Consider the following 25,761-nt stretch of genomic DNA (forward strand, 5'->3'; position numbering starts at 1 on the left):
GGACAAACGCAGCTTTATTTCCTTCCTGTCACCCATGGGACCGGGCTGGCGCTGCCCGGGGAGGGGGGGGGACAATAAACGGGGGGGGGGACAAACTGGGGGGGGCAGGGGGCGACCCCCACCTTTTGGGGGTATAAATAACCGGGGTTTTAGTGCAAACGGAGGGGGGGGTCACTAGAAATAAATTACTAGCCGGGGGGGGCAGTGTTGGGGGACCCCCCCCGCCTTGGCTGGGTGGGGGGGTGCTCGGCTTCGTTAGCAGCAATTAGGGCACCCAAAGGTGGTATTAACTGGGGGGGGGAGCAGGGTGACCCCCCCCACCTCCACCCACCCACCCACCCAGGCTCCTGTTGGTCCCTTGGGTGGGGGGGGGGTGTTGCCCGCCCCCCCACCGCCGCCGCCACCCCTCGGCTGGGCACAGGGTGCCCCTGGTCATGGGGGTCCTTCCAGGGGTGGGGGGGTAGAGCCTAATGGGTGGGGGTGAGGGTGGGGGTGCCCGGACGCCTGGGTCCGTTGTGGGGGGGGGGGGTCTATGTACAGTCTGTGGGGGGGGGGAGCGAGTGGTTACAGGCGTGTGGTGGTGGCAAGGGGGGGGGGGCTTGGGGTCTATATACAGTCTGGGAGGGGGGTCCCGGACGCCTGGGCCCCTCTGTCCCCCGCTGGGTTTGGGGGGGGGGCGCTCAGGGGGGTGTCCCCGGGGGGGCCGGGGGGGCGGCGGGCCGCAGGCCGGCGGCGCACAGCAGCAGACAGTCCTTAGCGGCGCTGGGCCGGGGCACCTGGGGACGGGGACAGGGCTCAGGGCACGGCCGGGGGGGGGGGGACAGTCCCCTGCGTGTGTCACCTCCCCCCCCCCACCCCCGTGTCCCCAAAATTACCCCCCGGACCCCCCCGAAATAGCCCCCTCCAAAATGCGCTGCCGCCCCCCCCCCCCCGCGCTCAGGTCCTCGGCGGGGAGTCAGTGTGGGGGGTGGCACCGATGTCCCCCACGGTCCCCATGCCGGGGGGGGGGACCCTGAGGATCCCCCCCCCCGCCGTGGCACTGAGGTCCCCCCCAGTGCTACTGAGGTTCTTTTTCCCCCCCCCCCCAAATTTAGGGGGGTGGCCCCAGCTCGGGGGGGAGGGGGGGCAGCAGTGTCACCGCAGGTGGGGCGCTGGGTGACACTGGCCCACGGCGTGGCGGTGGCCGTGAGCAGGGTGGGGGCAGCGGCGGGGGTGACGCAGCCCGCGGTGGCAGTGCCAGGGTGGCAGTGACCAGGGTGGCCCAAGGTGGGTGGCAGCGCCGGAGCGTAGTGGCAGCGCTGGGGGGGGGGGGTGACACAGCCCGGCGTGGCCGTGCCCAGGGTGACACAGCCCGGAGGTGGCGGTGTCGTGGGTGACAGCCTGGAGGGTGACACAGCCGGGGGTGGCAGTGCCTAGGGGTGACACAGCCCACGGTGGCAGTGCCATAGGTGGCAATGTCCAGGGTGGCCCCGGTGGGGGGGCGGCAGTGGCACGGGTGACACAGCCCACGGTGACACTGCCTGGGGGTGACACAGCCCACGGTGGCAGTGACACAGGTGACACAGCCTGCGGTGGCAGTGCCTAGGGGTGACACAGCCCACAGTGGCAGTGGCATGGGTGACACAGCCCATGGTGGCAGTGACACAGGTGATACAGCCCACGGTGACAGTGCTGGGGGTGACACAGCCCACGGTGGCAGTGACACAGGTGACACAGCCCATGGTGGCAGTGCTGGGGGTGACACAGCCCACAGTGGCAGTGCCTGGGGGTGGCACAGCCCACGGTGGCAGTGACACAGGTGATACAGCCCACGGTGACACTGCCTGGGGGTGGCACAGCCAGGGGTGGCAGTGGCACAGGTGACACAGCCCACGGTGGCAGTGCCATAGGTGGCAATGTCCAGGGTGGCCCAGGTGGGGGGGCGGCAGTGGCACGGGTGACACAGCCCACGGTGACACTGCCTGGGGGTGGCACAGCCCACGGTGGCAGTGCTGGGGGTGACACAGCCCACGGTGGCAGTGACACAGGTGACACAGCCCACGGTGGCAGTGCCTAGGGGTGACACAGCCCACGGTGACAGTGCCTGGGGGTGGCACAGCCCACGGTGGCAGTGACACAGCCCACGGTGACAGTGACACAGGTGACACAGCCCGCGGTGGCAGTGGCTGGGGGTGACACAGCCCGCGGTGGCAGTGACACAGGTGACACAGCCCACGGTGGCAGTGCTGGGGGTGACACAGCCCACAGTGGCAGTGACACAGGTGACACAGCCCATGGTGGCAGTGCTGGGGGTGACACAGCCCGCGGTGGCAGTGACACAGGTGACACAGCCCATGGTGGCAGTGCCTAGGGGTGGCACAGCCCACGGTGACAGTGCCTGGGGGTGGCACAGCCCACGGTGGCAGTGCCTAGGGGTGGCACAGCCCATGGTGACAGTGACACAGGTGACACAGCCCGCGGTGGCAGTGGCTGGGGGTGACACAGCCCGCGGTGGCAGTGACACAGGTGACACAGCCCACGGTGGCAGTGCCTAGGGGTGGCACAGCCCACGGTGACAGTGCTGGGGGTGACACAGCCCACGGTGACAGTGCCTGGGGGTGGCACAGCTGGGGATGGCAGTGCCTAGGGGTGACACAGCCCACGGTGGCAGTGACACAGGTGACACAGCCCACGGTGGCAGTGCTGGGGGTGACACAGCCCACAGTGGCAGTGACACAGGTGACACAGCCCACGGTGGCAGTGCCTAGGGGTGGCACAGCTGGGGATGGCAGTGGCTGGGGGTGACACAGCCCGCGGTGGCAGTGCCTAGGGGTGGCACAGCCCACGGTGGCAGTGCCTGGGGTCGTGGCACAGCCGGAGGTGGCAGTGACACAGCCCGCGGTGGCAGTGCCTAGGGGTGGCACAGCCCACGGTGACAGTGACACAGCCCGCGGTGGCAGTGACACAGGTGACACAGCCCACGGTGGCAGTGCCTGGGGTCGTGGCACAGCCGGAGGTGGCAGTGACACAGCCCGCGGTGGCAGTGACACAGGTGACACAGCCCACAGTGACAGTGCCTGGGGTCGTGGCACAGCCGGAGGTGGCAGTGTGGAGGGTGGCAGTGCCAAGGGCGGGTGGCAGAGCAGTGCCAAAGGGTGACAGCGCTCGGGGGCGGCCCAGCCCGGGGTAGCAGTGTCCAGGGGAGGTGACAGCACCGGGGTGGCAGTGCCTGGGGGAGGTGACAGAGCTGGGGGTGGTGGCAGTGCCGGAGGTGACAGTGCGAGGGTGGCAGTGCCTGGGGGAGGTGGCCGTGCCGGGGGTGACAGTGCTGGGGGTGGCAGTGCCGGGGGGTGACAGTGCCAGGGGGAGGTGACAGTGGCGGGGGAGGTGACAGTCCAGGGGTGGCCGTGCCAGGGGAGGTGACAGTCCAGGGGTGGGCCGTGCCGGGGGTGGCCGTGCCGGGGGAGGTGACAGTCCAGGGGTGGCCGTGCCGGGGGGGTGGCCGTGCCGGGGGGGGTGACAATCCAGGGGTGGCCGTGCCGGGGGGGTGGCCGTGCCAGGGGAGGTGACAGTCCAGGGGTGGCCGTGCCGGGGGGTGGCCGTGCCGGGGGGGTGACAGCGGGGGGTGGCCGTGCCGGGGGGTGGCCGTGCGGGGGGAGGCGACAGTCCAGGGTGGCCGTGCCGGGTAGGTGACAGTGCCAGGGGTGGCCGTGCCGGGGGGGTGGCCGTGCCAGGGGGAGGTGACAGCGGGGGGTGGCGGTGCCGGGGGAGGCGACAGTGCCAGGGGTGGCCGTGCCGGGGGGGTGACAGTCCAGGGGTGGCCGTGCCGGGGGGGTGGCTGTGCCAGGGGAGGTGACAATCCAGGGGTGGCCGTGCCGGGGGGTGGCCGTGCCAGGGGAGGTGACAATCCAGGGGTGGCCGTGCCGGGGGGGTGGCCGTGCCGGGGGAGGCGACAGTGCCAGGGGTGGCCGTGCCGGGGGGGTGGCCGTGCCGGGGGGGTGACAGCGGGGGGTGGCCGTGCCGGGGGGTGACAGTGCCAGGGGGAGATGACAGCGGGGGGTGGCCGTGCCGGGGGGGTGGCCGTGCCGGGGGGTGGCCGTGCCGGGGGAGGTGACAGTGCCGGGGGGGTGGCCGTGCCGGGGGGAGGTGACAGTCCAGGGGTGGCCGTGCCGGGGGGTGGCCGTGCCGGGGGGGTGACAGTCCAGGGGTGGCCGTGTCGGGGGGTGGCCGTGCCGGGGGGGGTGACAGTCCAGGGGTGGCCGTGCCGGGGGGGTGGCCGTGCCGGGGGGGTGGCCGTGCCGGGGGTGGCCGTGCCGGGGGTGACAGTCCAGGGGTGGCCGTGCCGGGGGGGTGGCCGTGCCGGGGGGGTGGCGGTGCCGGGGGGTGACAGCGGGGGGTGGCGGTGCCGTGCGCGGGTGGCCGCCCCCGTGGGCCCCCACGTACCCGGGCAAAGAGCAGCAGGTGCCGGTACAGGGGCACCACGAGCGGCGACTGGTAAAGCCGGGCGGCCGCCGTGCTGCCGGGCTGCAGAGAGAGCAGAGAGCGTCAGCGGCCCCCGGCGACCCCCCCCCCGCCCCGGGACCCCCCCCAAATTCCTCCCCCCACTCCGCGACCACCCCAAAATCCTCCTCCTCCTCCTCCTCCCTCCTCCCCCCCCCCGCTGGGCTTACGTCCGCCGGGGGCTCCGGGTGGGGGGCAGCGCCGGCGGGGGGCTGCCCCACGGCTCCTGCAAATTGGGGGGGGGGGGACGGGGGGGTGTCAGGGCTGGACACCCCCCCCCTCTGCCCCCTCCCCAAAATATGCTGTTTTGGTGGGGGGGGTCTTCGTGGTGTGGGGACTGCCCCCCCCCCCCCAGATTTGGGGATGTGACTGTGTCTGGGGAGGGGGTGGGGGGGATTGGGGGGGTCGAGAGGGCCCTGGGGGGAGTTGGGGGGGTTGGGGAGGGGATGGGGGTCGAGGGGATCCTGGGGGGGGTTATGGGGGCGGGCTGGGGAGGGAATGGGGGTTGGAGAGGGTCCGGAGGGGGGTTATGGGGCGATGGGGGGGCCAGGGAGGGGATGGGGAGTGGAGAGGGTCCGGAGGGGGGTTATGGGGGGGTTGGGGGGCTGGGGAGGGGATGGGGGGGTGGAGAGGGTCTGGGGGGGTTATGGGGGGGTTGGGGGGCTGGGGAGGGGATGGGGGGTGGAGAGGGTCCGGGGGGGTTATGGGGGGGTTGGGGGGCTGGGGAGGGGCGGGGGGGGAGAGGGTCCGGGGGGTTATGGGGGGTTGGGGGCCTGGGGAGGGGATGGGGGGGTGGAGAGGGTCCGGGGGGGGGTTATGGGGGGTTGGGGGTTGGAGAGGGTCCGGAGGGGGGTTATGGGGTGATGGGGGGGCCAGGGAGGGGATGGGGGGGTGGAGAGGGGTCTGGGGGGGTTATGGGGGGTTGGGGAGGGGATGGGGGGTGGAGAGGGTCCGGGGGGGTTATGGGGGGTTGGGGAGGGGATGGGGGGTGGAGAGGGTCCGGGGGGGGGTTAGGGGGTGTTGGGGGTCCGGGGAGGGGATGGGGGGGTCGAGAGGGTCTGGGGGGGTTATGGGGGGTTGGGGAGGGGATGGGGGGTGGAGAGGGTCCGGGGGGGGGGTTAGGGGGTGTTGGGGGTCCGGGGAGGGGATGGGGGGGTCGAGAGGGTCTGGGGGGGTTATGGGGGGTTGGGGAGGGGATGGGGGGTGGAGAGGGTCCGGGGGGGGGTTAGGGGGTGTTGGGGGTCCGGGGAGGGGATGGGGGGGTCGAGAGGGTCTGGGGGGGTTATGGGGGGTTGGGGAGGGGATGGGGGGTGGAGAGGGTCCGGGGGGGGGGTTAGGGGGTGTTGGGGGTCCGGGGAGGGGATGGGGGGGTCGAGAGGACCCTCAGGGGGGACTGGACTTTTGGGGTGATTTGGGGAGGAGAATCTGAAGGTTTGGGGGGGGCTTGAGGGGTCCCAGGAGGAGCCATGGGCTCGGGGGGCCCCAGGGGAGTCAGGGAGCTGTGGGGGGGGGTCTGGGGGACCCCCAGAGATTTTCGGGGGGGGGGTCAAGTGAGACCTGAGCGATTGAGGGGGGGATTGTGGGGTGAAGTTTGGGGGCAGAGCTAAGGGCATGGGGGGGGTTCAGAGGGATTGGGGGGGCACTGAGCGATTTCAGAGGGTCCTGGGGATTTGGGGGGGCGGGGGGGGGCCTTACCTTCGTCCCCGGGGGGGTTCGCCCCCCCGAGCTGGGCCTGCAGCCGCCGCAGCTGCGCTTCCAGTTCCAGGTTGCGGCTTTCGGCCTCCTGCAGGCGCCTGCGGTGGGGGGGGACAGGGGGACACCGGGGGGTCGGGGGGACCGGGACCCCCAGGAGCCCCGGGCACTGGGACCCCCCCCCGGTGTCATCTCCTTGGTCTCGCGGTGCTGGTTGCACCTTGGTCCCCGATGTCCCCCCGCCGTGTCCCTTGGTCCCGGTTGCCCCTTGGTCCCTGGTGCCCCCCCGGTGTCCCCTGGTGCTGGTCACCCCCCGATGTCCCCCGGTGCCCCCCGGTGTCCCCTGGTGCTGGTCACCCCCCGATGTCCCCCGGTGCCCCCCGGTGTCCCCTGGTGCTGGTCGCCCCCCGATGTCCCCCGGTGCCCCCCGGTGTCCCCTGGTGCTGGTCGCCCCCCGATGTCCCCCGGTGCCCCCCGGTGTCCCCTGGTGCTGGTCACCCCCCGATGTCCCCCGGTGTCCCCTGGTGCTGGTCACCCCCCGATGTCCCCCGGTGTCTCCTGGTGCTGGTCACCCCCTGGTGTCCCCGGTGTCTCCTGGTGCTGGTCACCCCCTGATGTCCCTTGCTGTCCCCTGGTGCTGGTCACCCCCTGATGTCCCCCGGTGCCCCCCGGTGTCTCCTGGTGCTGGTCACCCCCTGATGTCCCCTGCTGTCCCCTGGTGCTGGTCACCCCCCGATGTCCCCCAGTGTCCCCTGGTGCTGGTCACCCCCTGGTGTCCCCTGGTGTCTCCTGGTGCTGGTCACCCCCTGATGTCCCCTGCTGTCCCCTGGTGTTGGTCACCCCCCGATGTCCCCCGGTGCCCCTTGGTGCTGGTCACCCCCTGATGTCCCCCAGTGTCCCCTGGTGCCGGTCACCCTATGTCCCCCGGTGTCCCCCGGTGTCCCCTGGTGCTGGTTGCCCCTCGATCCCCCGTGCCCCCCGGTGCCCCCCGGTGTCCCCTGGTGCTGGTCACCCCTCGGTCCCCCGGTGTCCCCAGCGGTGGCCCCACCTGGCCAGCCCCTGCCCGGTGGCCCGGGCCAGCCCCAGCTCGTGCTCCAGCGCCGCTCGCCCGCGCCGCTCCGCGTCCAGCAGCGCCCGCAGCTCCGCCGCCACCGCCGGCGTCCCCGGAGCCACCGCCGGAGCCACCGCCGGGGTCCTCGGAGCCCCCAGAGCCACCGCCGGCGTCCCCGGAGCTGCCACCACCGCCGGGGTCCTCGGAGCCCCCAGAGCCACCGCCGGGGTCCCTGGAGCCACCGCCGGAGCCACCGCCGGGGTCCTCGGAGCCACCGCCGGAGCCACCGCCGGGGTCCTCGGAGCCCCCAGAGCCACCGCCGGCGTCCCCGGAGCTGCCACCACCGCCGGGGTCCCCGGAGCCACCGCCGGGGTCCTCGGAGCCCCCAGAGCCACCGCCGGGGTCCCTGGAGCTGCCACCACCGCCGGGGTCCCCGGAGCCGCCGCCAGGGTCCTCGGAGCCCCCAGAGCCACCGCCGGGGTCCTCGGAGCCCCCAGAGCCACCGCCGGGGTCGCCGGAGCTGCCACCACCGCCGGGGTCCCCGGGGTCCCTGGAGCCGCCGGCCGGGCCTGCAGGCAGCACGGCAGGGTGGATCCGGACCCCCCCCCCCAAAAAAAAAAAACCCGGGACCCCCCCTGGGGCACAGACACCCCCTAAATGCAAGAACCCCCCCCAGAGACCCCCCCTCCAGAGCACAGAGAACCACTCCCAAACCCAGGACCCCCCTCTGGAGACCCCCCTGGGTCACAGGACCCCCCCAAATCCGAGAACCTCCTCGGGACACAGACCCCCCCAAATGCAAGAACCCCCCCCCCCGAGATCCCCTCCAGGGCACAGAGAACCACTCCCAAACCCAGGACCCCCCTCTGGAGACCCCCCTGGGGCACAGGACCCCCCCAAATCCGAGAACCTCCTCGGGACACAGACCCCCCCCCAAATGCAAGAACCCCCCCCCCGAGATCCCCTCCAGAGCACAGAGAACCACTCCCAAACCCAGGACCCCCCTCTGGAGACCCCCCTGGGGCACAGGACCCCCCCCAAATCCGAGAACCTCCTCGGGACACAGACCCCCCCCCAAATGCAAGAACCCCCCCCCCCCGAGATCCCCTCCAGAGCACAGAGAACCACTCCCAAACCCAGGACCCCCCTCTGGAGACCCCCCTGGGGCACAGGACCCCCCCCAAATCCGAGAACCTCCTCGGGGCACAGACCCCCCCCCCTAAATCTGAGAACCCCTCCGAGAGACCCCTCCCTGGGGCACAGAACCACCTCCTAAAGACCCAGGACCCCCTCCCTGGGCACAGACTGCCCCCCCCCCCAAATCCAGGGCCCTCCCCAGGGCACAGCCCCCTCCCAAACCCAGGACCCCCCTCTGGGGACCCCCCCGGGGCACAGACCCCCCCCAAATCCAGGGCCCTCTCCAGGGCACAGCCCCTTCCCCAAATCCAGGACCCCCCCGGGGGACCCCCCCCAGGGCACAGACCCCACCAAAGACCCAGACCCCCTCCCCAACACCCATCCCTGACCCCCCCCCAAGTGGGTCAGACCCCCCCCCCAACCCTCTGCCCCCCACCCCCACATACCGGCTCTGCTGGGGGTGTCCGGGGGGGCTCAGCACCCGGGGGGGCTCCGCAGGCTGGGGGGGGCGTCCTCGGGGGGGTCCCCGTGGCTGGAGGGGTCCCCGTGGGTGGGGGGGTCCCCGTGGGCGGGGGGTCCTCCGCTTCGGGCGACGGCTGCCTCTCGGGGGGGGTCCCCCACTCGCCCTCCAGCTCCATGGCCGCATCCTGCTCCCAGTCCTCGGCCTCCTCCTGCCTGCGGCGCCGTTGTTGGGGGGGGGGTCACCCTTGAGGACACCCCTGGGTGCCCCCCCCCACCCAGGACACCCCCAGGCCCTCCCGCCCTCACCCTTGGGTGCTGCGGGCGTACGAGTACCCCACGAAGGGCAGGTGCAGCGCCAGGTCCGGGTGCTCCGACGGGTCCTCAAAGGGCTCCTGGGGGGACGGGGTGGGGGGGACGTTAACACCCCCCCCCAGGCCCACCTCGGGGACCCCAGGGTGCAGGGGGGGCCCAGGGGTGCAGGGAGGGGGTGTCTGGGGGGCAGGGGCTGGGGGTGACCACGGGGGGCTGGGGGATGCTGGGGGTAGGGTCTCCCGTGGGTGCCAGGATGGGGGTGCCAGGGATGGGGGTGCCCGTCCCGGGGTGTCCCGTGGGTGCCAGGGTCATGGGGTGCCCCAGGGTGCCAGGGATGGGGGAGTGTTAGTGCCAGGGTCACCCGTGGGTGCCAGGATGGGGGTGCCAGGATGGGGGTGCCATGGAAATGGGGTGCCCATCCCGGGGTCTCCCGTGGGTGCCAGGGACATGGGGTGCCCCACGGTGCCAGGGATGGGGGAATGTCAGTGCCAGGGTCTCCCATGGGTGCCAGGATGGGGGTCCCAGGGATGGGGATACCCATCTTGGGGTGTCCCATGGGTGCCAGGGATGGGGGTGCCCGTCCCGGGGTCTCCCGTGGGTGCCAGGGACATGGGGTGCCCCAGGGTGCCAGGGATGGGGGAGTGTTAGTGCCAGGGTCACCCGTGGGTGCCAGGATGGGGGTGCCAGGGATGGGGGGTGCCATGGAAATGGGGTGCCCATCCCGGGGTCTCCCGTGGGTGCCAGGGATGAGGGGGTGCCCCACGGTGCCAGGAATGGGGGAATGTCAGTGCCAGGGTCTCCCATGGGTGCCAGGATGGGGGTCCCAGGGATGGGGATGCCCATCCCAGGGTCTCCCGTGGGTGCCAGGGACATGGGGTGCCAGGGATGGGGTCTCCTGGGGGTGCCAGGATGGGGGTCCCAGGGATGAGGGGTGCCCATCTTGGGGTCTCCCATGGGTGCCAGGGATGGGAGGGTGCCCCAGGGTGCCAGGAACAGGGGTGCCCATGGATGCCAAGGAGGGGGGTGCCAGTGCTGGGGTCTCCTGTGGGAGACCAGGGATGGGGGGTGCCAGGGATGAGGGGGTGCCCCAGGGTGCCAGGCATGGGGGTGCCTGTCCCGGGGTGTCCCCTGGGTGCCAGGCTGGGGATGCCAGGGACGGGGGGGGGGAATCTCCCGTGGATGCCAGGGATGGGGGGTGCCGGAGGGTGCCAGGGATGGTGGTGCCAGGGATGGGGGTGCCAGGGATGGGGTGCCAGGGATGGGGTGTCAGGGATGGGGTGCCCCAGGGTGCCAGGAACGGGGGTGCCCATGGATGCCAAAGAGGGGGGGTACCAGTGCGGGGGGTCTCCTGTGGGAGACCAGGGATGGGGGGTGCCAGGGATGAGGGGTGCCAGGGATGGGGGTGCCCCTCCCAGGGTCTCCCGTGGGTGCCAGGATGGAGGTGCCAGGGACAGGGGCTCCCATGGATGACAAGGACAAGGGTGCCCATCTTGGGGTCTCCCGTGGGTGCCAAGGATGGGGGTGCCAAGGACGGGGTGTCAGGGATGGGATGCCAGGGATGGGGTGCCCCAGGGTGCCAGGGATGCGGGGGGGGGGGCCATTCCCAGGGTCTCCCATGGGTGTCAGGGATTGGGGAGGGGTGCCAGGGATGAGGGGGGTGCCCCAGGGTGCCAGGCATGGGGTTGCCCATCTCAGGGTGCCCCCTGGGTGCAAGGGATGGGGGGGGCCCATGGATGCCAAGGCCAGGGGTGCCCATCTTGGGGTCTCCCATGGGTGCCAGGGATGGGGGTGCCCATCCGGGGGGGGGGTGTCCGGCGGGGGGGCTCACGGGCGGGCTGAGGGCGTCGTCGAGGACGTCGAAGTTGGAGGTGTCGGCGGCGCCGGCGGCGGCGGGGGCGAAGGGGGGGGTGCTGGTGCGCAGCCCCCCCCAGTCCAGCCCCCCGAAAAAGGGCAGCGGGCGGAAGTCGGGGGCGCCGCCGCGGCCCAGGCGCCGCTCGCGCCCGCACAGCAGCCCCAAAACCAGCGCCCGCGCCGCCGCCGGCACCTCGCCGTCGGCCTCCGGCAGCTCCAGGTGCTCCTGCGCCCCCCAACCAGCACCCATCGTCAGCACCCAGCACCCAGCACCCGCCGTCGGCCTCCGGCACCTCCAGGTGCTCCTGCGCCCCCCCAACCAGCACCCATCGTCAGCACCCAGCACCCAGCACCTCGCCGTCGGCCTCCGGCACCTCCAGGTGCTCCTGCGCCCCCCAACCAGCACCCATCGTCAGCACCCAGCACCCAGCACCCGCCGTCGGCCTCCGGCACCTCCAGGTGCTCCTGCGCCCCCCCAACCAGCACCCATCGTCAGCACCCAGCACCCAGCACCTGCCGTCGGCCTCCGGCAGCTCCAGGTGCTCCTGCGCCCCCCCAACCAGCACCCATCGTCAGCACCCAGCACCCAGCACCTGCCATCGGCCCCTGGCACCTCCAGGTGCTCCTGCGCCCCCCAACCAGCACCCATCGTCAGCACCCAGCACCCAGCACCTGCCATCGGCCCCTGGCACCTCCAGGTGCTCCTGTGCCCCCCAACCAGCACCCATCATCAGCACCCAGCACCCAGCACCTGCCGTCGGCCTCCGGCACCTCCAGGTGCTCCTGCGCCCCCCCCAACCAGCACCCATCGTCAGCACCCAGCACCCAGCACCTGCCATCGGCCCCTGGCACCTCCAGCTGCTCCTGCGCCCCCCCCAACCAGCACCCATCGTCAGCACCCAGCACCCAGCACCCGCCGTCAGGCCCCAGCACCTCCAGCTCCTCCTGCACCTCCAAACCAGCACCCATCATCAGCATCTACCATCAGCCCCCAGCACCTCCAGCTCCTCCTGCACCCCCCAACCAGCACCCATCATCAGCACCCAGCACCCGCCGTCAGGCCCCCAGCACCTCCAGATGCTCCTGCACCCCCCAACCAGCACCCATCATCAGCACCCGCCATCAGCCCCCAGCACCTCCAGATGCTCCTGCACCCCCAAACCAGCACCCAGCACCTGCTGTTGGCCCCCGGCACCTCCAGGTTCTCCTGCACCCCCAAACCAGCACCCATCATCAGCACCCAGCACCCGCCGTCAGGCCCCAGCACCTCCAGCTCCTCCTGCACCCCCAAACCAGCACCCATCATCAGCACCCAGCACCCGCCGTCAGGCCTCCAGCACCTCCGGCTCCTCCTGCACCCCCAAACCAGCACCCATCATCAGCACCTACCATCAGCCCCCAGCACCTCCAGCTCCTCCTGCACCCCCAAACCAGCACCCATCATCAGCACCCAGCACCCGCCGTCAGGCCCCCAGCACCTCCAGATGCTCCTGCACCCCCAAACCAGCAGCCATCATCAGCACCCGCCATCAGCCCCCAGCACCTCCAGATGCTCCTGCACCCCCAAACCAGCACCCATCATCAGCACTCGCCATCAGCCCCCAGCACCTCCAGATGCTCCTGCACCCCCAAACCAGCACCCATCATCAGCACCCGCCATCAGCCCCCAGCACCTCCAGATGCTCCTGCACCCCCAAACCAGCACCCATCATCAGCACCCGCCATCAGCCCCCAGCACCTCCAGATGCTCCTGCACCCCCCAACCAGCACCCATCATCAGCACTCGCCATCAGCCCCCAGCACCTCCAGATGCTCCTGCACCCCCAAACCAGCACCCAGCACCTGCTGTTGGCCCCCGGCATCTCCAGGTTCTCCTGCACCCCCAAACCAGCACCCATCGTCAGCACCCAGCACCCGCCGTCAGGCCCCCAGCACCTCCGGCTCCTCCCGCACGTCCCCCCCCCCAGCCCAGCACCCATCCGCAGCGCCCACCTCGAAGTGCAGGATCTTGCCGTAGGTCTCGAGCAGGGAGTCGGCGAAGAAGGGCGGCCGCCCGAAGAACATCTCGTAGGCCAGCACGCCCAGCGCCCACCAGTCGCACTCGGGCCCGTAGGAGCGGGCCGGGTCCTCCACCGCCAGCAGCATCTCGGGCGACAGGTAGTCCGGCGTGCCCACGGCCACGGCCGAGCGCACCTGGGCGAGGAAGAGGAGGGTGCCGGCTCGTGCGCCCGCCCGGCCACCGGCCCGGCGTCACCCTCGGGGCGGGGAGGGGGTCGGGGGGCTCACCGTGCCGTCCGCCCCCAGCTTGAGGCAGGAGCCGAAGTCGCCCAGGCGGATGTGGCCCCAGCGGTCCAGCAGGATGTTGTCGGGCTTGATGTCCCTGTTGGGGAGCAGGTGGGGAACCCTGATGGTTGGTGGCCTTGGGGACGGACTTGTTCAGGGTGGCGCCCTGCTCTGCACCCCCAGCCCTAAGCAGCTAGCGCTGCCCAGTGCCTCCCACCCTGCTGTCACCCAGTGTCTCCCATCCCTGTGATCCCCCCCCCGGTGTCCCCAACACCTCCCACACCGGTGTCCCCATCCCTGAGAGCCTGCAGTGCCCTGGTGTCCCCCATTGCAAGGGCCCCAGTGTCCCCATCCCTGAGACCCTGCAGTGCCCTGGTGTCCCCCATTGCAAGGGCCCCAGTGTCCCCATCCCTCAGACCCTGCAGTGCCCTGGTGTCCCCCATTGCAAGGGCCCCAGTGTCCCCATCCCTGAGACCCTGCTGTGCCCTGGTGTCCCCCATTGCAAGGGCCCCAGTGTCCCCATCCCCGAGACCCTGCAGTGCCCTGGTGTCCCCCATTGCAAGGGCCCCAGTGTCCCCATCCCTGAGACCCTGCTGTGCCCTGGTGTCCCCCATTGCAAGGGCCCCAGTGTCCCCATCCCTGAGACCCTGCTGTGCCCTGGCGTCCCCCATTGCAAGGGCCCCAGTGTCCCCATCCCTGAGACCCTGCAGTGCCCTGGTGTCCCCCATTGCAAGGGCCCCAGTGTCCCCATCCCTGAGACCCTGCAGTGCCCTGGTGTCCCCCATTGCAAGGGCCCCAGTGTCCCCATCCCTCAGACCCTGCAGTGCCCTGGTGTCCCCCATTGCAAGGGCCCCAGTGTCCCCATCCCTGAGACCCTGCTGTGCCCTGGTGTCCCCCATTGCAAGGGCCCCAGTGTCCCCATCCCCGAGACCCTGCAGTGCCCTGGTGTCCCCCATTGCAAGGGCCCCAGTGTCCCCATCCCTGAGACCCTGCTGTGCCCTGGCGTCCCCCATTGCAAGGGCCCCAGTGTCCCCATCCCTGAGACCCTGCTGTGCCCTGGTGTCCCCCATTCCCCCATTGCAAGGTGCCCAGTGTCCCCATCCCTGAGACCCTGCTGTGCCCTGGTGTCCCCCATTGCAAGGGCCCCAGTGTCCCCATCCCCGAGACCCTGCTGTGCCCTGGTGTCCCCCATTGCAAGGTGCCCAGTGTCCCCATCCCCGAGACCCTGCTGTGCCCTGGTGTCCCCCATTGCAAGGTGCCCAGTGTCCCCATCCCCGAGACCCTGCAGTGCCCTGGTGTCCCCCATTGCAAGGGCCCCAGTGTCCCCATCCCTGAGACCCTGCTGTGCCCTGGTGTCCCCCATTCCCCCATTGCAAGGGCCCCAGTGTCCCCATCCCTGAGACCCTGCTGTGCCCTGGTGTCCCCCATTCCCCCATTGCAAGGGCCCCAGTGTCCCCATCCCTGAGACCCTGCTGTGCCCTGGTGTCCCCCATTGCAAGGTGCCCAGTGTCCCCATCCCTGAGACCCTGCTGTGCCCTGGTGTCCCCCATTGCAAGGGCCCCAGTGTCCCCATCCCTGAGACCCTGCAGTGCCCTGGTGTCCCCCATTGCAAGGTGCCCAGTGTCCCCATCCCTGAGACCCTGCAGTGCCCTGGTGTCCCCCATTGCAAGGGCCCCAGTGTCCCCATCCCTGAGACCCTGCTGTGCCCTGGTGTCCCCCATTGCAAGGTGCCCAGTGTCCCCATCCCTGAGACCCTGCAGTGCCCTGGTGTCCCCCATTGCAAGGTGCCCAGTGTCCCCATCCCTGAGACCCTGCAGTGCCCTGGTGTCCCCCATTGCAAGGGCCCCAGTGTCCCCATCCCTGAGACCCTGCAGTGCCCTGGTGTCCCCCATTGCAAGGTGCCCAGTGTCCCCATCCCTGAGACCCTGCAGTGCCCTGGTGTCCCCCATTGCAAGGGCCCCAGTGTCCCCATCCCTGAGACCCTGCTGTGCCCTGGTGTCCCCCATTGCAAGGTGCCCAGTGTCCCCATCCCTGAGACCCTGCAGTGCCCTGGTGTCCCCCATTGCAAGGTGCCCAGTGTCCCCATCCCCGAGACCCTGCTGTGCCCTGGTGTCCCCCATTGCAAGGGCCCCAGTGTCCCCATCCCTGAGACCCTGCTGTGCCCTGGTGTCCCCCATTGCAAGGTGCCCAGTGTCCCCATCCCTGAGACCCTGCAGTGCCCTGGTGTCCCCCATTGCAAGGGCCCCAGTGTCCCCATCCCTGAGAGCCTGCTGTGCCCTGGCGTCCCCCATTGCAAGGGCCCCAGTGTCCCCATCCCTGAGACCCTGCAGTGCCCTGGCGTCCCCCATTGCAAGGACCCCAGTGTCCCCATCCCTCAGACCCTGCAGTGCCCTGGCGTCCCCCATTGCAAGGGCCCCAGTGTCCCCATCCCCGAGACCCTGCAGTGCCCTGGCGTCCCCCATTGCAAGGTGCCCAGTGTCCCCATCCCCGAGACCCTGCAGTGCCCTGGTGTCCCCCATTGCAAGGGCCCCAGTGTCCCCATCCCTGAGACCCTGCAGTGCCCTGGCGTCCCCCATTGCAAGGGCCCCAGTGTCCCCATCCCTGAGACCCTGCAGTGCCCTGGTGTCCCCCATTGCAAGGTGCCCAGTGTCCCCATCCCTGAGACCCTGCTGTGCCCTGGTGTCCCCCATTGCAAGGGCCCCAGTGTCCCCATCCCCGAGACCCTGCTGTGCCCTGGTGTCCCCCATTGCAAGGGCCCCAGTGTCCCCATCCCTGAGACCCTGCTGTGCCCTGGTGTCCCCCATTGCAAGGGCCCCAGTGTCCCCATCCCTGAGACCCTGCAGTGCCCTGGTGTCCCCCATTGCAAGGGCCCCAGTGTCCCCATCCCCGAGACCCTGCAGTGCCCTGGTGTCCCCCATTGCAAGGTGCCCAGTGTCCCCATCCCTGAGACCCTGCAGTGCCCTGGTGTCCCCCATTGCAAGGGCCCCAGTGTCCCCATCCCTGAGACCCTGCAGTGCCCTGGTGTCCCCCATTGCAAGGGCCCCAGTGTCCCCATCCCCGAGACCCTGCTGTGCCCTGGTGTCCCCCATTGCAAGGGCCCCAGTGTCCCCATCCCTGAGACCCTGCAGTGCCCTGGTGTCCCCCATTGCAAGGGCCCCAGTGTCCCCATCCCCGAGACCCTGCAGTGCCCTGGTGTCCCCCATTGCAACGGCCCCAGTGTCCCCATCCCCGAGACCCTGCTGTGCCCTGGTGTCCCCCATTGCAAGGGCCCCAGTGTCCCCATCCCTGAGACCCTGCTGTGCCCTGGTGTCCCCCATTGCAAGGTGCCCAGTGTCCCCATCCCCGAGACCCTGCAGTGCCCTGGTGTCCCCCATTGCAAGGGCCCCAGTGTCCCCATCCCTGCAACCCTGCAGTGCCCTGGCGTCCCCCATTGCAAGGGCCCCAGTGTCCCCATCCCTGAGACCCTGCTGTGCCCTGGTGTCCCCCATTGCAAGGTGCCCAGTGTCCCCATCCCTGAGACCCTGCAGTGCCCTGGTGTCCCCCATTGCAAGGGCCCCAGTGTCCCCATCCCTCAGACCCTGCAGTGCCCTGGTGTCCCCCATTGCAAGGGCCCCAGTGTCCCCATCCCTGAGACCCTGCTGTGCCCTGGCGTCCCCCATTGCAAGGGCCCCAGTGTCCCCATCCCTGAGACCCTGCTGTGCCCTGGTGTCCCCCATTGCAAGGTGCCCAGTGTCCCCATCCCTGAGACCCTGCTGTGCCCTGGTGTCCCCCATTGCAAGGGCCCCAGTGTCCCCATCCCTGAGACCCTGCTGTGCCCTGGTGTCCCCCATTGCAAGGGCCCCAGTGTCCCCATCCCCGAGACCCTGCTGTGCCCTGGTGTCCCCCATTGCAAGGGCCCCAGTGTCCCCATCCCTGAGACCCTGCAGTGCCCTGGTGTCCCCCATTGCAAGGGCCACAGTGTCCCCAGTGTCCCCCAGTGTCCCCATCCCTGCGACCCTGGTGTCCCCTGATTCCCCCTTCCCAGTGTGCCCAGTGCCCCCAAGTGTCACCTAGTCCCCTTTCCCCCGTGACCCCCAGAACCCCCCCAGTGTCCCCATGCCCCCATCCCAGTTTCCCCATCCTCACGACCCCAGTGTCCCCAACCCAATGCCCCCAGCATCCCCTACCCCAGCGTCCCCCTGACCTTCAAGTCCCCCATGTTGCTTGTGTCCCCCATCTTCTTTGTGTCCCCCATGTCCTTTGTGCTCCCCGCCAGGTTCCCCCATGTCCCTGGTGCCCACCCAGACCCCCGACCCCGTGTCCCCGGTGGGCACCTGTGCACGTAGCCCAGGCGGTGGATGGAGTCGATGGCCATGATGAGCTCGGCCAGGTAGAAGCGGGCCATGTCGAGGGGCAGCCGGTCCCCAAATTTGCTGAGCAGGGTCAGCAGGTCACCCCCCACGTAGTACTCCATGACCAGGTACTGCAGGGGACACAGGGGATGTGGCCAGGGCATGGTGGCAGAAGACATGGTCATGGCATGGGGATAAAGTCATGGCGTGGTGGTAGAGGACATGGGGGACATGGCCATGGCAGGGGGCCTGGCCATGGCGTGGTGGCAGAAGACATGGGGACACAAGGGACATTGCCATGGCATGGGGTCACAGCCATGGCATGGTGGCAGAGGACATGGTCATGGCATGGGGATAAAGTCATGGCGTGGTGGCAGAGGACATGGCCATGGCATGGGGCCATGGCCATGGCGTGGTGGCAGAGGATATGTAGACACAGAGGACATGGCCATGGTGTGATGGCAGAGGACATGGGGACACAGGGGACATGGCCATGGTGTGGTGGCAGAGGACATGGGGGACACAGGGGACATTGCCATGGCACGGGGACATGGCGATGGTGTGGTGGTAGAGGACATGGGGACACAGGGGACATGGCCATGGTGTGGTGGCAGAGGATATGGGGACATGGCCATGGCATGAGGACATGGCCATGGTGTGGTGGCAGAGGACATGGGGACACAGGGGACATGGCCATGGTGTGGTGGTAGAGGACATGGGGGACACAGGAGACATGGCCATGGCATGGGAACATGGCGATGGTGTGGTGGTAGAGGACATGGGGACATGGCCATGGCATGAGGACATGGCCATGGTGTGGTGGCAGAGGACATGGGGACACAGGGGACATGGCCATGGCATGGGAACATGGCCACGGTGTGGTGGCAGAGGACATGGGGACACAGGGGACATTGCCATGGTGTGAGGACATGGCCACAGCATGGGGACAGGGGGACATGGCCAGAGCAGAGGATGCTCCGGGGCACCCGTGGGTGCTGGGACTCACCAGGAAGTGCTCGTCCTGGAAGGCGAAGTGGAGCTGGGTGATCCAGCGCTTGTCACCGTGCACCAGCACATCCCGCTCCTCCCGGAAACAGGACACCTGCGGGTGCCCCCCAGCACCCGGGTCAACAACCAGGTCACCGCAGGGCACCAGGTCACCCTGTCACCTGGGTCACCCCAGGGCACCAGGTCGGTACCAGGCACCCAGGGCACTCAAGTCACCCCAGGTCACCTGGGTCACCCCAGGGCATCGGGTCTCCCAGGGCACCGGGTCGCTACCGGGTACCCAGGGCACCCCAGGGCACTCAAGTCACCCCAGGGCATCGGGTCTCCCAGGGCACCAGGGCACCTGGATCACCCCAGGGCACCAGGTCGGTACCAGGCACCCAGGTCACCCCAGGGCACTGGGTCACCCCAGGGCACTGGGTCAGCTCATGGCACCTGGATCACCCCAGGGCACCGGGTTGGTACCAGGCACCCAGGTCACCCCAGGGCACCAGGGTCACCCCAGGGCACTGGGTCTCTCAGGGCACCAGGTCGGTACCAGGCACCCAGGTCACCCCAGGGCACTCAAGTCACCCCAGGGCACTGGGTCACCTCATGGCACCTGGATCACCCCAGGGCACCAGGTCGGTACCAGGCACCCAGGTCACCCCAGGGCACTTGGGTCACCCCAGGGCACCTGGATCACCCCAGGGCACCAGGTCGGTACCAGGCACCCAGGTCACCCCAGGGCACTTGGGTCACCCCAGGGCACCTGGATCACCCCAGGGCACTGGGTTGGTACCAGGCACCCAGGTCACCTCAGGGCACCGGGTCACCCCAGGGCCTCGGGTCTCCCAGGGCACCAGGTTGGTACAGGGCACCCAGGTCACCCCAGGGCACCAGCTCGGTACTGGGTGCCCAGGTCACCCAGGGCACCGGGTCAGTACCAGGCACCGGGTCACCCCAGGGCACCGGGTCGGTACCCGACACCCAGGTGAGCCCAGGGCACCCAGGTCACCCCAGGGCACCCGTGGCCGGGTGCTGGGGTCCCCCCGCACCCCCCCCCTCACCTCGCCCCGGCGCAGCATGTCCCACTTGTTCATGACCTTCATGGCGTAGATCTGCCCCGACTCCTTCATCCGCACCACGGCCACCTGCGGGGGGGGGGGTCAGGGGCACCCCGACACCCACCCGGGGGGCATGGCATGGTGGGGGCACCCCGACACCCACCCGGAGAGCACAGGGGGGTGAGGGCACCCCTGCACCCACCCGGGGGACATGGCGTGGTGGGGGCACCCCAAATCCCACCCGGGGGGGGCACAGGGGGGTGGGGGCACCCTGGCACCCCCATATCCCCCCCAGGGTGCATGGCACGGTTGGGGTACCCCAGGGTGCAGGGCACCCCAACATCCCCACACCCCAATCCTAGGGACCCCCTCGACCCCCAGGGACACCCCGATCCCCAAGACCCCCCACCCCAGTGTGCACCCCAACCCCCCCAGGGACACCACGATCCCCAAGACCCCCACCCCAGCATGCACCCCCCCCACCCCCAGGACCCCAACCTCACCCTAGGGTGCACCCCTCACCCCAAGAGACACTCCGATCCCCAAGACCCCCCCCAGCGTGCACCCGCCACCCCCAGGACCCCAACCTCACCCTAGGGTGCACCCCTCACCCCCAGAGACACCCCGATCCCCAAGACCCCCCCCAGCGTGCACCCGTCACCCCCAGGACCCCAACCTCACCCTAGGGTGCACCCCTCACCCCCAGAGACACCCCGATCCCCAAGACCCCCACCCTAGGGTGCACCCCCCCACCCACCCCACCCCAGGGTGCACACCCCCGCCACCCACCACATCCCATGTTAGGTCAGTTGGATGGTGATGGTGGTGGTGGGAGGGAGCCCTCTGGGAGGGGGGGTCCAGCACCCTGGATGGGCATGTGCCCCCCCCCAATTTGGGGTGCCCCCAGCCCCTCACCTCGCTGAAGGCGCCCCGGCCGATCACCTTGAGCACCTCGAAGTCGGCGCGTTGCAGCTGCAGCTCCCTGATGCGGGCGGCCACCGGCTCCACTGTTGGGAGGGGGGGACAGGATTTGGGGGGGGTCACTAACCGAGGGGGGTGACAAGGTTTAGGACCCCCCCCCAAGGTTTCCAGGCTGGGTTAGCATTTTTGGGGGGGGGGGGAGGTTCGTGGTGGGTGCACAACCCTCATATTAGACACTAGAGAATCTACTGGGGGTTTTAGGGTGCTGGGGGGGGCAGGATTCCTAGGTGCTTGGCTGCATCTCGACCCCCCCTTCCAAAAAGGGGGGGATAAACCCCCCCAGGCATTCAGGGGGGCTTGGGGGGCACAGGAAGGTTTGGGGGGGAAAGGGGGGTCTGGGGGTGATGGGGATTTGGGGGGGTCCCCTGGGGATGGGGGGGTTGAGGGTATCGGGGTGTCCCTAGGAGAACGGGGGGGGTGTGGCTTTGGGGGGGGTCCTGGGGGAATGGAGGGGGCTGTGGGTTTTGGGGGGGACCCAGGGAGAATGGGGGGGGTAATTTGGGTTTTGGGGGTGTCCTGGAGTTTGGGGGGGGAACTAGAGGTTTGGGGGGGCCCAGGGGGGATTGGAGGGAGCCCTGGGGCTGGGGGGACTCGGGGGGGGTATTGGGGGTATTTTGGGTTTGGGGGTGTCCTGCGGTTTGGGGGGGACCCCTGGGGGGTTATTGGGGGCATCCCTGAGGTTGGGGGGATCCCTGGGGTTATGGGGGGTTATTTGGGTTTTGGGGAGCGCCCTGGAGTTTGGGGGTTGGGGGGGTCCTGGGGGTTTTGGGGGACCCCATCTTTTGGGGGGACCCCTGGGGGGGTCAGGGGGGCACTGGGGGAAGAGGTTTGGGGGGCTCAGGGGGTTTGGGAGGCACCCTAGGGGTGTTGGGGGGCCCCAGCGTTTGGGGGGGACCCCGGGGGGGTCGGGGTTCTCTGGGGGAAGAGGTTTGGGGGGGCTCAGGGGGTTTGGGGTGACCCTAGGGGTGTTGGGGGGCCCCAGCGTTTGGGGGGGACCCCTAGGGAGTCAGGGGGGCCCTGGGGGAAGAGGTTTGGGGGGGCTCAGGGGGTTTGGGGGGGACCCTGGGGGTGTCAGGGTGCCTGAGGTCCTGGGGGGGATCCCTGGCATTTGGGGAGTCCCTGGGGTGCTGGGGGGGGGTCCCTGGGGTGGGGGGGTGGCATCGGGGGGGGGAGGGCCGTGATGGGGGGGGTCTGGCTTGGAGGCAGCTGGTTTTGGCAGCGGGGGGGGGGGGGGACCCTGGCACCCTGCCTGTCCCCACCGCGGGGGGGGGGGGAACCCTGGCACCCTGCCGGCCGCGGGGGGGGACCCGGCCAGCACCCAGGCCTTTTATGGCCCGGCGCGCGGCGCGGGCGCCGGCGGGGGGGGCACCCATGCCAGCCTGCCCAGAAAAGGAGAGGCGCCAGCGGGGCTCCCCCCCCCACCCCCCCCAATGCCAGCGGGGAGGGCCCAGGCGTCCGGGAGGGCCCAGGCGTCCGGGTGGCCTTTTTTCGTTGGGGGCACATAGGCCAGGCTCAGATTTGTCCCCCCCCCCCACCCCGACCCGTCACCCCTGGGACCCCCCCCCGGGTGAGGTGGGTGTCAGTGTGTCCCCCCCCCCCGGGTGGGGGGTGTCACCCTGTTCAGTGCCCCGGGGGGAGAGGGGGGGACCCGGACTCCTGGGTCCTTTCCCATTCCCTGACCCCCCCCCCCCCCAAAATCAGCGCCCCCCCCCCCGACCTTGGGGTGTTGCCAAGTCCCTTAATGAGGTTTCAGCCCTGCGGCACTAATGAGGAGAGACAGCCCCCCCCCTCCCCCCCGCACCCAGAGGCCTCGCTGCCCTCTCCCAAACTGGGAAAGGGGCCCAGGCATCCGGGCCTGGTCCTGCCCCCCCCTCCCCCCCCCCCCCCCCCCCACGGAGCTACTAGGCCTCGCTGCCGGGACGGCTGAGACCTGGCCAACTCACTGCATGAGTGGGGAGTAGCATGGCGGCCGGGGGGGGGGGGGGTTGCTAGGCCCCTCCCCGACTCCCGAGGGACCCAGGCGTCCCGGGCACTCACGTGCCCCTCTCGGTGCCCCCCCCCCCCCACCGAACAGGGGCCCAGGCGTCCGGGCCACCCTGGGGCAGGAAGTCCGGCAGGTGCCGGTCCCAACCCCCCCCCGCCGCCCCCCCCGCCAAACCCTTTCCAGGGACACTCGGGACCGGGATCCCCCCCTCCCCGGACCGGGATCCCCCCTACCGGGACCGGACCCCCCCCCGGACCGGGATCCCCCCTACCGGGACCGGACTCACCAGTCCCGGACCCCGCCGGTACCGGGGGTACCGGACTTGCCTGTCCCAACCCCCCCGGTACCCCCGAACCGGACCCCCCGATCCTGGACCTCGCCGGTACCGGATCCCCCCAGCACCGGACCCCGCCGGTACCGGACCCCGCTGGTCCCGGAACCCCCCTGATACTGAGGGTACCGGACCCCGCTGGTCCCAAAACCTCCCGGTACCCCCGAACCGGACCCCCTGGCACCGGACCCCGCCGGTACCGGACACCCCCAAACCGGATCCCCTCGGTCCCAGACCCCCCGGTACCGGACCTTGCCGGTACCGGACACCCTCCAATCGGACCCCGCTGGACACCCCCAAGCCGGACCCCCCTGGCACCGGACCCGCCGGTACCGGACTCTCGGGTCCCGAATCCCCCTGGCACCGGACCCCGCCGGTACCGGACCCCCTGGCACCGGACCCCGCCGGTCCCGGACTCTCGGGTCTCGGACCCCCCTGGCACCGGACCCCGCCGGTACCGGACCCCCTGGCACCGGACCCGCCGGTACCGGACTCTCGGGTCCCGAATCCCCCTGGCACCGGACCCGCCGGTCCCGGACTCTGGGGTCTCGGACCCCCTGGCACCGGACCCCGCCGGTACCGGACTCTGGGGTCTCGGACCCCCCTGGCACCGGACCCCGCCGGTCCCGGACTCTCGGGTCTCGGACCCCCCTGGCACCGGACCCCGCCGGTCCCGGACTCTCGGGTCCCGAATCCCCCTGGCACCGGACCCCGCCGGTACCGGACCCCCTGGCACCGGACCCGCCGGTCCCGGACTCTCGGGTCTCGGACCCCCCTGGCACCGGACCCCGCCGGTACCGGACCCCCTGGCACCGGACCCGCCGGTACCGGACTCTCGGGTCCCGAATCCCCCTGGCACCGGACCCGCCGGTCCCGGACTCTGGGGTCTCGGACCCCCTGGCACCGGACCCCGCCGGTCCCGGACTCTCGGGTCTCGGACCCCCCTGGCACCGGACCCCGCCGGTACCGGACTCTGGGGTCTCGGACCCCCCTGGCACCGGACCCCGCCGGTCCCGGACTCTCGGGTCTCGGACCCCCCTGGCACCGGACCCCCCTGGCACCGGACCCCGCCGGTCCCGGACTCTGGGGTCTCGGACCCCCCGGGCACCGGACCCCGCCGGTACCGGACTCTCGGGTCTCGGACCCCCCGGGCACCGGACCCCGCCGGTCCCGGACTCTGGGGTCTCGGATCCCCCGGGCACCGGACCCGCCGGTACCGGACTCTGGGGTCTCGGACCCCCCTGGCACCGGACCCGCCGGTCCCGGACTCTGGGGTCTCGGACCCCCCTGGCACCGGACCCGCCGGAGCCGGAGCCGCCCGGTGCCGGCGCTCACCCCAGCGCAGGAAGTCCCGGACGTGGCGGTCGCCGTCGGTGCCGGTGCCGGTGGCGGCGGCGGGGGGGGGCGGCGGCCCGGGGCAGGGGGCGGCGGCGGCCGTGGCGGTGGCGGGGGGAGAGGGGGGGTCCCGGGGCCGCAGCCCCCCGCTGAGCCCCAGCACCAGGTCGAGCAGCGCCTCCAGCCCCAGCGCGCCCCGCTCCAGCGCCAGCGCCCGCAGCCGCGCCCGCCGCCGCGGCGGCGCCGCCATCGCCCGGCCCGGCCCGGCCCGGCCCGGCCCGGCCCGGCCCCCCCCGCCCCCCCCGGCCCGGCCCCCGGCCGACCCCGCCCCCGGCCCCGCCCCCGGCCCTCGGCCACGCCCCCCGGCCCGACCCGGCACTCCGCTCCCTGGTTCCGCTCCAGTCCTCGGCCCCGCCCCCGGCCCCGCCCCCGGCCCTCGGCCACGCCCCCCGGCCCGGCACTCCGCTCCCAGGCTCTGCTCCAGTTCTCGGCCCCGCCCCCGGCCCCTGGCCCCGCCCCCCCGGACGTGCACCCCGCTCCCTGGCTCCGCTCCAGTCCTCGGTCCCGCCCCTCTTGCCCCGCCCCCACGCATGGCCACGCCCCCGCCCCTGGCCACGCCCCCCCGGACGTGCACCCCGCTCCCTGGCTCTGCTCCAGCCCTCGGCTCCGCCCCCGGCCCCCTCCGCCCCCCCCGGCCCGGCCCTGCCCCCCGGTCCCGCCCCCGGCCCCGCCCCCGGCCCCTGGCCCTGCCCCCCCCGGACGTGCACCCCGCTCCCTGGCTCCGCTCCAGTCCTCGGCCCCGCCCCTCTTGCCCCGCCCCCACGCATGGCCCCGCCCCCAGCCCCTGGCCACGCCCCCCCGGACGTGCACCCCGCTCCCTGGCTCTGCTCCAGCCCTCGGCTCCGCTCCCGGACGCCCCCGCCCCCCCCGGCCCGGCCCTGCCCCCCGGCCCCGCCCCCGGCCCCGCCCCCCCGGCCGGGTACCCCGCTCCCTGGCTCTGCTCCAGCCCTCGGCTCCGCCCCCGGCCCCGCCCCCTGCCCCCGGCCCCGCCCCGCGGACCAGCGCTCTGCTCCCAGGCTCCGCTCCAGCCCCCAGCCCCGCCCCTCCTGCCCCGCCCCCACTCCTGGCCCCGCCCCCCCGGCCCCTGGCCCGGCACCCTGCTCCCTGGCTCCGCTCCAGTCCTAGCCCCGCCCCTCCAGCCCCGCCCCCACTCCTGGCCCCGCCTCCAGCCCTTGGCCCCGCCCCCCGGACCAGCACTCCGCGCTCTGGCTCTGCGCCAGCCCTCGGCCCCGTCCCCGGGTCCGCCCCTCATCCCATGGCCCCGCCCCTCCGCCTCAACCCCGCCCCCTCCACCCTTGACCACGCCCCCGGCCCCTGACCCCGACCCCCGATCTGGCACCCCGCTCCCTGGCCCCGCTCCAGCCCTCGGCCCCGCCCTCTCCACTCCTGGCCCCGCCCCCGGCCATGGCCCCGCCCCC

General features: G+C 71.6%; 1 protein-coding gene across 2 annotated transcripts; it reads right to left on the reverse strand.

Moving 5' to 3' along the window:
- Window positions 1–586: 586 nt before the first annotated feature.
- DMPK (DM1 protein kinase) lies at window positions 587–24,402 on the reverse strand. 2 transcript variants are annotated; one of them, XM_068910314.1, is made up of 15 exons: window positions 24,284–24,402; window positions 20,568–20,659; window positions 19,656–19,739; window positions 18,605–18,700; window positions 17,581–17,729; window positions 13,271–13,364; window positions 12,977–13,177; window positions 10,962–11,210; window positions 9,128–9,213; window positions 8,806–9,034; window positions 7,220–7,791; window positions 6,175–6,272; window positions 4,650–4,705; window positions 4,423–4,503; window positions 587–776 (listed from the first exon to the last, which is right to left on the reverse strand). In XM_068910314.1, the coding sequence occupies exons 3-15, from the start codon at window positions 19,722–19,724 to the stop codon at window positions 681–683; spliced, it is 2,076 nt and encodes a 691-aa protein (XP_068766415.1). In that variant the 5' UTR covers window positions 19,725–19,739; window positions 20,568–20,659; window positions 24,284–24,402; the 3' UTR covers window positions 587–680. The 2 variants fall into 2 exon arrangements, with proteins under 2 accessions (XP_068766415.1, XP_068766414.1); XM_068910313.1 differs by lacking the exon at window positions 4,423–4,503 and having other exon boundaries at window positions 24,284–24,322.
- Between the last annotated feature and the right edge of the window lie 1,359 nt (window positions 24,403–25,761).

This window comes from Struthio camelus, chromosome 16 (genome assembly GCF_040807025.1).
Source record: "Struthio camelus isolate bStrCam1 chromosome 16, bStrCam1.hap1, whole genome shotgun sequence".
In the NCBI taxonomy this organism is placed as follows: Eukaryota; Metazoa; Chordata; class Aves; order Struthioniformes; family Struthionidae; genus Struthio; species Struthio camelus.

Bases quoted from the DNA above. Each gene is read 5' to 3' on its own strand.
- DMPK (XM_068910314.1), bottom strand. From the start codon at position 19,724: ATGAAGGAGTCGGGGCAGATCTACGCCATGAAGGTCATGAACAAGTGG. The intron at 18,701-19,655 runs GTGAGGGGGGGG...GGGCACCCGCAG, and splicing joins ACATGCTGCGCCGGGGCGAG to GTGTCCTGTTTCCGGGAGGA. The intron at 4,504-4,649 runs GTAAGCCCAGCG...CTCTCTCTGCAG, and splicing joins ACCCGGAGCCCCCGGCGGAC to CCCGGCAGCACGGCGGCCGC.